Source organism: Panthera pardus, unplaced genomic scaffold (assembly GCF_024362965.1).
Source record: "Panthera pardus isolate Hobbes unplaced genomic scaffold, ASM2436296v1 HiC_scaffold_8, whole genome shotgun sequence".
NCBI classification, from domain to species: domain Eukaryota; kingdom Metazoa; phylum Chordata; class Mammalia; order Carnivora; family Felidae; genus Panthera; species Panthera pardus.
Genome location: NW_026527013.1, coordinates 110,727,138 through 110,740,369, shown reverse-complemented (window position 1 = coordinate 110,740,369; position 13,232 = coordinate 110,727,138). Strand labels below are relative to the sequence as shown.

The window sequence follows — 13,232 nt, the reverse complement described above, 5'->3', positions numbered from 1 at the left end:
AGAAGCTTTGAGATTTCATTCAGAAGCTGTTGTCCCTAAATGCTGAATATGCACAGAAACGGTAATGGAAGGGATCTAAGTTAAACCCTACAGACGCACCAAGAAAATAGCAACATCAACACCAAAAAGCAGCAAATCCTTGAGAGGTGCTTTTTCTTAGCTGCATTTCCCAAGTCTGCCTCCTTTCACACATAAAATGTCTCAGTTATGGAAGAGGATCTTACCTGAGCTGATCATACTGTGCATTCTCTGCTGAGCCAAGAGCTGCTCTCGTCCAGCCACCCCATCTGAGGAAAAACACGAGTCACTCTCGTAAATTGTCTGCAGCATATTCCAATCACTCTTACTTCAGCTACATGAAAGATTCATCGCTGCTCAGTGCACGGGCCCCAGGAGCTACCCTCCCTGGTCCTCCCTCCTCCCCGAGGAGAGGCAGCAGCCGACCAACTTCCACAATGATTCCCTTGCTGTTAAGGTGGACATACACTTTTCAAAATATCTGGACACTTTTCCTGTGTTACCAACCTGTGTACAAAGCAGAAAGGACCAAGTCGATGCTATGGCCGTCTGGAGTTTAGGTTATCCCGGAAACTAAAAGCAGGTGGGGAATAGGAATGTGCTTCGGGGTTATTGCTTTGTCAGAATAAGTAGAAAAATATTAACTGTACCCACGAGAAAAAGAAACTGATTAAACCTGGCTTATAGTTCTTCAGGCTGCTAGAGTTGCGTTGCAAGAACCCTCAGTCCTGCAAGTGGCTTCAGCCGGTGCCCTTCTATCTGTTTGTGTGCGTCTCTTCCCCCTCTCTGGTCTCTCTCAGCTCAAGTTGGCTAAAGCTAGTGATAATCCATTTGCATATGAATCAACAACGGCAGGGCCCACAGGCACAGAAATAGAACAATGGTCGGCCTGAGCCAAAAATAGGTCAAGCATGGCCGAGTGATTGGAGCCAGCATTAATGCATTTAAAAATACCCCAGCAAACCCAGCTGTCCAGCCTCTATCTTTCAAACCATAATTCTCGATTGCAGGGCCTTAAAAGCAATTAACTCTTTCCTCCCTCCCAGCTTGCTTTACACACTGTATTTCCATACTGGCGATTTGTTTCCAAAGAAAGAAAGGCAAAAAAAAAAAAAAAAAAAAAAAATTAAGAATCATAATTCTAAGAGGGCAAATGCACATACATTTAATTTCATTTTATTTTTATAGTAAGTGTTTTTGGAAGAGAGAGGAGAGAAGTGCAGAGCTCTGTATTGGTTCTAAAATAATACTGGAAGCTTTTGCTCATAATGTGGTTTCTGCCTCACCCACGCACAGCAATCCTGGTGTTCTATTTTTGTTGCCTGTTTCTCTGGCTACACTGCAGTTGGCTGTAGCACTAGAAGCTTTTCTGCCTTCTAGTTTCAAGACTGACAGGAGATTTAGTAGAGGTAATTTCAGAAAACAAGCACACCCCAGAATAAAATGTTTATGAAGAACTAGGTTGATTTTTTACTTGCCATTTATGCAAGGCAATTGTCCATTTCATAAATCCTAATGTGAGCTTGGTACCACCTATCAATTTTACTGCATCCACTTTCTATTATATCTAAATTAAAAAGAAAACATAGCTTAGGTCTGAAAATGTTGCCTCTATTTCAGCCCCTCAGGCTAAATTCAATGTGGAAAAGAAAAAGGAAAAGAAAAGTGTTGATGCTATCTAATGGATGGATGCAGAACGACCAAATATATATGCACCTGTAGTTCAACCAATAAATATGGTCAGTCTTCAACTAGGAATATTCTGCATTCATTGCTACCTGAAACACAGACCTCACTTTTTGGAAGAAATGGCATTTAGAGTAGTTGATAGGCTCCCAGACCAACACACATTTTGAAATTCACCTGTAGAGTAAATGAATTATAACATATACTACTAAACATTCTATAGTCTCTGAGGTACACTTACAACATCATTTCTGTATGAGAAATAAATTCTGCATCACAAACTGGGTTGTACCATCTAGCCATTCATAAGGACACACCCAAAAGTGATAATCCACTAGTCCTGGGAACTCTTCTTCCTTTTCTAAACTAGGTCAGTAAGGAAAATGTAATTCTTAAAGCATTAGTAGCAACAGAGAAGGAAAGGGAAAAAGCAGAGTGTTTTAAGGTTCCTAGAACAACTGGTGGAGGAAGGATCTTGGTCAACCACAGAGTGTGGGGCAAGGAAAAGAGAACAAGGAGACATAGGGTTTTGGTGGAAGGGAGGAAGCATGTTAAGTCATTAGGCAGATAACACACTGCTGAAAACAGTGGTACAGAATTTTCCTTCTTTCATAGATTAACTCCTACTTCTTGCAAAATTATGTTTGGACACATAAGTTACAAGATTTTTAAAAAATTTATTCCAAAGCACATCGGACTTAAACTAAAACGAGAAAATCTTATTTTCCTGTCACTGGAAAAAAAAATATCTAATTCCATTTGATATTACAACTAAACTTTCACTCAGTCAAGAAATCAATATATAAAATTCAAGAGATGGAAATATTGTGGAGCTGACAAATTACCTCAGGGATGATGTAACCAAGCGTAGCATTTTAGACCTGGGAAGTTTAGAATTTGCCTACAGTGGTGTTCAAACTCTCTGTGCCTCAGGATGCCATGGGACCCTGGAATTGACTTACAGTGCTTTCTCCAGAAAAGATTCTTCCCCCGAACCAGGGCAACCTCACTTTTATTTGTTTATACTGGAATATGTAAGAGTTCTTTTGAACAACAGCTTTGTACATTAAGAAGAAAACAGCTGAGGGGCGTCTGCGTAGCTCAGTCTGTTCCTTAAGCTTCTGACTCAATTTCAGCTCAGATCATGATTTCACAGTTTGTGGGATGGAGCCCCATGTTGGGATCTGCACCTACAGTGTGGAGCCTGCTTGGGACACACACACTGTCTCTCTCTCTCTCTCCCTCCCTCCCTCTCCCTCCCTCCTTCTCCCTCCTGCTCTCTGCCACTCCTCCTACCCACACTCATGTGCGTGTAAATGCACACGAGCAAGTGTGCTACTCTGTCTCAAAATAATCTTTTTTAAAAAAGAAGAAAATAGTTGAAATCCAATAGTGTTGAGTACAAACAAGCTCCCTATTTTCCAAAGTAAGAATTAAGGTGTGCTGAATGTTACTAAGGCTATAAAAGTACTTGTTAATGATATTATGACTAAAGAGACATGCTTTGTATCTAGCAGGTGGTCTCCCGTCATATTCCCCAGTCTGGCATTCTGTCCCTTTTCAAGTGATGCAAATAATTACCTGAGATCTTCAAAATAAATTTTAGAATGATCTAGTGATGAAAAACGGAACCACCAATTGTTTCAGCGTGGTTTTGAACAGAATAGGCAAAACAGTGATAAACATGTAAGAGGGATGACAAAATCCTACTAATGCCATAATACACATCCTTTGTCATTTCAAATTTAAGTGACCCCTTCAAATTGCAATTGACAAAAACAGTTGCTGAGCTTTTATCATCAAGAAAAGTAAAACTCCAAAAGAGTGAGTTAGTAATTATCCTATTTCTCAGAGGTTCTAGGAAAAGGCATACCACATAAAATAGTGTAATGTGTCTTCTTCATGTTGACCAAGTTATTTCACTTGAGATTTTATCCCCACATGCTTTCAGTATTTTGTTTGTTTGTTTGTTTGGTTTGGTTTTGTTTTTACCATTAATAGTCTTGCCTTTTACCTCTTGACAATGAAAAGTTAGTTTAGGGTGAAAAGACATCAGACACATCATAAAATAGGTATCGCTTGTTTCTCAGAGGAAAAATAAGCATCATTAAAATCACCAGGAAGTATACTGATTACCATAGTTCCATTAACCAACAACTTAAATATTAAGAATGTTGTGTAATGCCTCTCACATCATATCGACAATGTCAGTAAAGAAATGTCAGTAAGTTTCTTTTTGTGCATTTATAAAATCAATTTTACTGATGGGAAAAAAACTATTAAATTTTGTATTATAAAAACCGTAACAAGCTAGTACAAATGCTAGGCTAGAATAAATAGGCATTAAAAAAATCTCAATATAATGAATGTTAACTCAATTTAATAAAAATGTTGGAAATTGATCTAAAAATCATTTTACATTCATTTTACACTCATTCAATAAATGTTAATATTATCTACTGATGGAAATGAAACCACTGTCTAATTATTTAAGTGGTTATTTTAAACAGAATATGCAAAACTAGTGATAAATTAATAGGAGGGATACCAAAATGTCATTCAAAAGCAATTATGATAATTCCAATTATTTTTATGCAGGTATATAGACAACACAAAAAGATGTATAAAAATCTATATGGCATCAAAATATTTCCTAAAATATCCTTGGACCCATAGCTCACATTGATCTTTTCTCAAATCAGTCCCACTGGAAAGAAGCAAATAAGGTAATATAGCCTGATATATTCTAAAACACTAAGGTAACCTCTGCTCATCTGTAATCAAACACAGACTTTTCATGTAGCACCAAATCTTATGATTCTGAAATCTAGACAAAGTATTTCACTTTGCCTGAAATATTAATTGTTTTACAGGAAATCTACAAAATTACTCACCAACACCTGGAACTCCTCACTCATTTTCTGACTCGCTCATGTTGCTTTTTCACCCATCCTCACGTTTCTCAAACTATTGTCACAGCAATAAAGTTATACGTACTTGTCTGTAAGTAGTAGACTTGGTTCACCTAGACTCCCAACGAACAGGCAATAGAGTACAGGGTGCTAATTTTTATTTGGAATTAAGTAGTCTATTTATCTTATTTTTCTATCTCTTAGAGAAACATCGCCAATTGTTATTAAATAGTGGATGTTCAATTTACAAGTGATTCCTTTCCACTAAAACAACCTAATTGGTTACCAAATGGTCTTCAGATAAGGAAATCTTGCCTGGTCCCAAGAACAGTTAAAGGGTATCAGAAAACACATCAGCAATGAAATTCCAGGGAGGCTGTTTTATATGAAAACAAAACAACATCAACAAAAGCTCTAGAACTGTTGGCCTTGATTTGATTGATAATAATTTCTTCTCTAACTTTTCCCTTCAAATGGGACATGTTGATCCATGATTTATTGTATTTCTAGGGGATTTCAGAGCATCAAGGTCACCTGGGAACTTGTGAGAAATGCAATTTATGGGGTACTTCCTATCCTAGAAGTACTAAATCACAATCTCTGGGAGGAATCTGTATTTTATAAGACCTTCAACTGATGCACGATAAAGTGTGACAATCAGTAGAGAAGATCAAGCTTTCCAAATCAACGATTAGATGGCTAAAATACATAAATGGAATAAGTATCTTTTTTGGGTCCAATTTTAAACAAGCCAGTATTATTAGAGAATAATTTATTTTAAATGAAAATAATTAAACTATGTAAGAGACTGAAGAAGACAATTAATATTCAAAGTAGAAAGAGGAGGATCATCCAAAAAAGTATCTCTTAACTGGCAGATGAGCCCAGCATTGTACATTTAAGATGATAGGGATGCGTGCACTGCTTTTCTTCACTAAGACAGGTTGTTCCAGGTTCTCTTCTTCTATTTGTCAGTTGCACATCAGTCTCTCTGTGCAGAGCTCAGTGCGGCCAGTCCAGGAGAAGAAAGCAGTATGATATCATATTCAACATGTACTATTTCATCGCTATTCATTTTTACCATAGTGTCTTATTAAAATCTCAATAATTAACTCCAAATCAATAATAAACCACAATTTTATAAAGCTATATGCATGTATGAAAAATAATCTTTTGTTGAAATCAAATGAAATGTAATTGCACTTTCATTTTTGCATTTATTTCCTTGTCTTGTGGACAAAATAACCAGTGAAAAAGGTCAGACAACAGACTGCAACAGAAATGATCTCACGTGGATTCCTTAATGTAATGATCATCATCGAGTACAGTTTGAGTAAACAAAGTTTTCAAATATCTTCCTTTTGGAGTATTTTAATGATATTGGCACTAGGAAATTAACATAAAAATGCATTTGTAGTTACACTTTATAGTACTGGATCTAATAACTGTAGTGATGGCAAAGTTTCTAGAAAAGTCTGGTTATCAATTGCATTGGCTCACGTCTACATGTTCTATTTTTAATTGGTAAATTCCATTGATTATACCATTCTGACTCAATGTTCTCAAAGAAATATAGGTTTAGATTCAACCTTCTCTCCCTGCAAGTCACTTAGAAACAGCACAGTAGTTTTTACACTTTGTATTATGGTACTGTAAACTTATTTCACAAAGAAAAACTATTTCATATGTACAAACAGGCTCAATGTAAATATAAGTACGCATCAACCGTTAATCTTTTCTTTTGCTTTAAGTGGCACGTAATGGCTCATGCTGATAATCAAACATCATTTTCTTAACAGCATTAGCTTTGAAATACAAACCAACCTGGACTAACCTATCCCATGTTTACTAAAGTAAGTATGTATAAGATATTTACAAGACAAACTTTTAATAGAAATCTTAGTTTCAAGACAAAATATTATTTCTGGCTACAAGGCTATGAAAATCAAAATTCTGGAAGAATTCCAGTTAAGTAAAATTAGCTTTCTGATCTTCACTATTTGGTATGATTCAAAAATTTAATTTTATATTATTCTACAAAGTAGGTGTTCATATGTAGCCACACGTTTAACAGTTATCATCTTATAAATAAATGGGATTCTGATCATCAAAAATCAATAGTGGTGAGTAGCACCTGAATGAATACTATATTTGAGAGCTGTGATAAGACTGATTTCCACATGCTAATATAAGTTCACCAGACATCAAAAAATCAACCCAGAAATGTCATTTCTTGCCACAAAGGTCAAGCTGATATTTACCATAGCAAACCACTACCTATCACCATGTTAAATCAAGAGAATGCCAGAATGCTTGCCACTGAAAATAGCAGCAACATTTTTTATATTGCAATTATATTCTGACTTCATAAATGATCTAATTGGATGTCAACTACCATATTTAAGAAACAGCAAATGCCCAAGCACTTATTTTTTTGCCTTATCAAAAATATTTATAGCAGTGGTGTATAACTAAATTATATACATTTGCAATTAGCCGTATCACTAAGTTTATTAGATGTCCATGGGTAAGGAATCTTTCCTGTTTCATGATGGTTTACTTTAACAGAATTCTTTCAGTTACCATTTGTCTGATAGATATTTTTCCACTCCTTTGTTTTCACCCTTTGCATCCTTTAAGAATAACTTTTATAGACAATATATACCTGGATGATTTTTTTCCTTTCATCCCATAGAAAAGTCTCACATTTGGTAACTTCATGGAAGGAAATAGTGGCCCTTGCTGGTTCATCATCTTCTCAAGAGCAAAAAAAGTAGTAAATCCACCTCATCTTTCAAAAGCCTGCACATATACATTACTTCCTTGGCAAAGCCTTCCCTGATCTGAGCAGTCATGAATGACAAGACCTAACTCTGTCCTTACGTATATCATAACAAGAGTCTTTGGATATTTCAACAATTTGGTTACATATCTGTTTCCCATGCTAGGCGTCAACAAGTCAAGAACAGATCTGTCATTCATCTATGTGCCTATTTCACACTGCCTAGCAAATAGTAAGCACTCTATATGATATGTGAATCTATGTAAATATACATATGTTTGATTTTTATACACTTTCATTCATGCTTGTTTTCACAGATAAATGTCAGGCAAACAATTTCCATCGTCTGCATCAGCCATTCGCATTCCACCCTTCCCCAAATTTATCTCCAGAGTTAGTTTTCCTCTCTCAAAAGGGTAATCTCACACACCCAATTCCAACATCATCCTGGTCAGATAAGTATGATGATTATGTTGCATACAGTACTTTTCAGGACAATAATGTAACCATTCATAAGCTTTGTATCATCAATATAAAACACAAGAGATGGTAAATTCTATCATGCTTTATTTTCCTAGGATTAAGCACAGGAAATTAAAAAATTCAAGATTCTAGAGAATTTACTGAAAACCTTCCCATTTCTACACTGAAACTATTTTTACTAAAAAGGAGTTCTGAACATTTTAACAATTGTTCCTGTGCTCTTGGGGCTCTCCTGGACTCTTATAATGGCCAGCTTGGCTCCAGGTAACAGTGACATGACTCTTCTGAAAACATCAAAGCTCTAATCAAAAAAGTTCCACTTTATATTCTCATTGACATAGAGAATTCCCTTTCAGTTTTAAAGAGCTCCTACATTGTCTAAGTCTTTAGAAGGAGGGGCCTTATGTTCACATGTTTTTTAAATCAAAAAGAGATATATTCTGGAAAATGTGCAAACTTCAGTGTCAGATATGAATTTACACTTGATTCATGAAAAACAGCGAATATATTTCATATGAAGGGCAACTACATTACATTCTAAATAATGTGGCTTATACGATGGAGACAGGCCTCTGGATTCAGACAGAATTTGACTTGAATCCCCCCTCTCATTTAGTAGCCAGTTATAAGTTGGATAGCTTGGATAAGTTACTTAACCATTCTTAGTCATAATTCCCTCATTTTAAAAATATTAACCTCAGCTTCACAGTCACTTATGGAGCTTCAAAGCATTGAGATAAAGACCTTGAGAGGAAATGGGGTAAGAAAAAGGCTCAAAGAGAACAAGTCGTCTACAATTACCATCTGGACAAGACAGTGACTATATTTGCAGGGGCTTTTATATATAAACATTTAACCAAGATGTGATCTTTATTTTATCTGTATTTAGTGTTGCAGATGAGTTGTAAATCCAGCTGAAAGAGGAATGCCCTTTAAGAACTTCCTCTGATACGAAGCTCCAAGTATAAAATTAAGTGTTAGTTAAAAGGAGGACCTTCACATAGCAGCTAGTAGTGTTTTCTGCCAAGCAAGATTGGTTTATATGATCAAATTAATATTTGCTGAATAATGTATTAAAAATGTTTTGTGGGGGCACTTGGGTGGCTCAGTCAGGCAAGCCTCTGACTCTTGACTTGGGCTCAGGTCATGATTTCATGATTTGTGAGATTGAGCCCCATGTCAGAGCCTGCTTTTCTCTCTCTCCCTCTCTCTCTTAAAATAAATAAACTTAAAAAAAAATCCTCCTGTTTTAAAAAAAAGTACTTTATGAATGTCATCTATGGAGCTTAAAAAGTAAGACAAAATATATACACATCATGTCTGACAAGAAACATATACCACAATGCTATATAATTAATATATGCTGAATGTGGCCCCATACTATGTCATACTTTTCGAAGCCCATGAGAGAATTAAATACTCATGTTGTCAACTTTGCATTTCTCTGGTCGATATTCTTCCCAAAGCATTCATAGAAACATTCACCGTGTCTTTCTTCAACTTCATTCGTCTCATCCCTGCACCCTTTGCCTATTATTTCATATTCTGTTCCTGTTACCCTGCCCAATACATATGGAACTAAAAAGGGAAGGGAGTATTTATTTCCCCAAATTGTATCAACTTAATAAGGACTAAGAAATCATGGTTATAAAATAAACATGGTAAAAAAATGAAAAAAAATTGACATGTGCTTTGCAGGGTTGCTTTAATATTTAGAAATATGAATATAAAATTTCCACCATTATGGCAAGAACCTAATAGGTATTCAGTACTCTTAAGTTACTATTATAGCACACTATTAATACACACATCAAGAAGTGAATAATCGAGGGCCTACTTAGATTTCTGTATTCTGAACTAAGATAATACCTATTTCTCAAAATCAGCTATAATATTAGAAAACAGAATATAAAAGACAAATTCGAAGGGAAAATTTTTATCACTCTCCAGGCTGATAAACACACCATGTGTATTCAGCAAGTCACTGATTCCTAATTGAATAATAAGAAATGGAAATAACGAGCAAGAGGGGAGTAGTATGTCCCAGCCTATTTGCAAAGCTTACTTTGTGAGGTCTAATCAGATATTTTAATAGGAGACACAAAGATTCATAGCAACACTCACATGTGTGCCATTTAATCACAACCTAGGAGTATCACCAATCCACAATGCATTTCCCCCCAGCTAATGACTTCATTCCAGATGGCAGGGACTCTATTTAAAATCAATAAGCTAACATTAGTTATTTCACCTGAAGCTATAACAACCTGTCTTTGTTTTCTTTTTTGTAATGAAGTGAAGACTGCTGTCTTCTTATTTTGGCTCTATCTGAAGGAAATTCTCAGCAGTACTTCCTGTAAGTAGCAGAGACCCCTCGGAAGCCAAATTCACTTTTTTTAAATTCAAGACTTTACCTGGATTAAAATTTAGTAATTTTTGATTATTTAAATCATGAATAATTATGTATTGACTTGATGGAACCCAATGCTACTTGAGGGAAACTAAAGTCTAGGAGTAATTAACATTCCGAAGGCTAAATGGTAAGAAATTCTCAAGCACAGGCTAATGCTGTTCCCTTTATAAACTAGGGAGAAGGCATTAGTAAAAAATGACAGTTAAAACTCTCAAGCATTTCATTTTATTTAAAATATGTAGTTGAACTTGAACAACATAGGTTTGAACTTAATGTGTCCACTCATACATTGATTTTTTTCAGATAAATATAGTACTGTGAATTTATTTTCTCCTTATGATTTTTAAATAACATTTTCTTTCTGTAGCTTACTTTATTCTAAGCATATAGGATATAATATATATGACATACAATATGTTACATAAAATATGTGTTTTTAAAAATTTTTTAAATGTTTATTTTTGAGAGAGACAGCATGAATGGGGGAGGAGCAGAGAGAGAGGGAGACAAAGGATCTGAAGCAGGCTCTGTACTGACAGCAGAGAGTCTGATGCAGGGTTTGAACTCAGGAACCCTGAGATCAAGACTTGAGCAGAAGTCAGATGCTCAACTGACTGAGCCACCCAGGCACCCCTTACATAAAATATGCTTTAATCGACTGTTTATGTTTTCAGGAAGTCAACAGTAAGGCTATTAGTAAAGTCTGGGGGGAGTAAAAAGTTATATATGGATTTTTGACTGTACAGGTGATTGGCATCCTAACTCCCAAGTTGCTCAACGGTCAAGTGTACTTCACTCGAGACAGGATCAACCACACATAGAGCATATCATGAAAAACAAATTTTTAAGCCAATATGAGGGATGAGAAATGAGAACCAATAATTATTGTCAAGGTCTATGCTAACATGGCCACCTTCGTATATCACAATATAACATGACTCATATTGTTAATATCCAGTCATTAGGGTAAACCTAAAGTAGTATTTTCACTATTTCCAAATGAATTATGTATGGATTATCATAACATTTCAAGAATGTTAGAATCATTAAATATAGAGTATACTGGTTGTCAGACATCCAAACGTATATGATTCAAAACAGTTGACAAGAAAATGCAAGATTAAAATGGCACTAAAAAATTTGAATCTGTGCCATTGGGTATAATGTACAGACAGTCACGATATCTGATCAGTTTTTCAAATAATAAAATCTATTAACTTGGAACATAATAACCAATGTAGCATCGTTCTTAGGAAATCAGACAGAAAAGACAAAGAATTTGATTTGTAAAAAAATTAAATGATTTTATTAAAAAAAATTTCTCCAGAAATTGCTATGTACATCCAGGAACAATTTTAATTTTCCAGAATAAAGTTTCTTAACGTGGTGGTGAACTGAATGAGAAGACACAGTCCATACCCTGCCCATTCTTCATTCCAAAAACACTCTTCCCAGGATTTTCCTATGATCACAACAATGATGTCTACCAACACAACCCATAAATCAAAACTCATCCACTATCAAACAGTCTTTTTTTGGGTTCACTCTTCTTGTTTTGTTTTTTGTTGTCTTTGTTTCTGCCTTGCCTCATTTTTCATTAGGCTCTTTAGAACCACTGTATCCCTACTGTATTTTACTGCTTTTTAAAATGTCTAGTTGCTTAACATGATGTCTCCCTCATTCCAGCAATTACTGCCTAGTCTTTAGGGACAGGTATTCACACACCAGCCTCTGGCGCCTTTGTTTTCTCACATACAAATCAGAAGTTAATTTTCTTCCTGCCCCAAACCTAAGTATATATTACTTAACCATTAATATCCATGCTTTCCCTGCCTCTTTTATCTTTCTTTGTAGTATACATCAAATACATGATTCAGTGTCGTTTTCTTTGACTAATGTTCTTACTGCAAAAGTAAGCAGTAGCAAAAGTAATCCATTTGACTGACCAATTCCTTAAAAGATACATTAGCCTTGTTCTGTTTTTAATTATAAGAGTTTCCTACATTTATACAACAATTATTGTTTCCTTTGACAACACTGTCCTTTCAAAGGGTTCTGGGAAGAAGGACCTCAGATGTTCAGGCAAAATGAGGAGGACTGGTAGGGGCAATGTGTAATTGAAAGTTCTGGAACAGTAGAAACTAGCACACCTGGCTATTAATGTTCACTCGGTAACACTGTGATCTTGTGGCCCAGGGAATGCACATGTCCTTTGAATCCTAGCACTCTGTTCTTAAAAACATACCACTGCTCCAGAAAAAAATAAAATAACATAAAATAAATAAGGGCTCAACATGAATTAGGAAGGAATATTATTTCTTCAAAATTATGAAGAAGTATTATGAAAGGCATTCCTTAATAATTCTTGTTTTTAATCCTCTAATTCTATTTTTTTAGCCTTTTGTCACATCAATTTCTAATATTTGAGTAGCAGAATAATATCTCAAGTGCTGGAAGACAGTGGAAATCAAGACAACAATACAAAACAATATCCATGTGGGGGGAAATAGTTAAAAAGATAACCCTGGAGAGGCACTTGCGTGGCTCAGTTGGTTAAGCATCCAACTCTTGATTTCAGCTCAGGTCACAGTCTCAGGGGCGGGAGCCAGAGCATTGTAGGGCTTGTTGGGCTCTGCACTGAGCATGGAGCCTGCTTAGGATTCTCTCTTGCTCTCCCTCTCTGCCCCAATCCCCCACTCTCTAAATAAATAAATAAATAAATAGTTTAAAAAAAAAAAAGATTGTCTCTCTCCCTCTCCCTCCCCTTCAAAAAAAAAAAAAAAAAAAAAAAAGGTATCCCTGGAATGTGGCAACAGTGTGACAGTGCATGCTGGCATCCATTATTAAAGATCAGGGTCCAGGGTTCTGCTCCTGTTTTCAGTTCAGACTCCTTCTCTCCTTGCCAGAAAGAACAGAATCTGATCTTTTTTGTTGGTCC

General features: G+C 35.7%; 1 protein-coding gene across 9 annotated transcripts in view; it reads right to left on the bottom strand.

The window, feature by feature from the left end:
* The window catches only part of HDAC9 (histone deacetylase 9), a 929,650-nt gene that overhangs the window by 533,877 nt on the left and 382,541 nt on the right, over positions 1-13,232 (bottom strand). For all 9 annotated transcript variants that reach the window (XR_008420659.1, XM_053898416.1, XM_053898417.1 and 6 more), the window contains one exon: positions 225-287. Coding sequence is in view for 8 of the 9 variants with exons in the window: in XM_053898416.1 (XP_053754391.1) it covers positions 225-287 (63 nt within the window). In the remaining variant the exon portion in view is untranslated. The remainder of the gene's footprint in view (positions 1-224; positions 288-13,232) is intronic.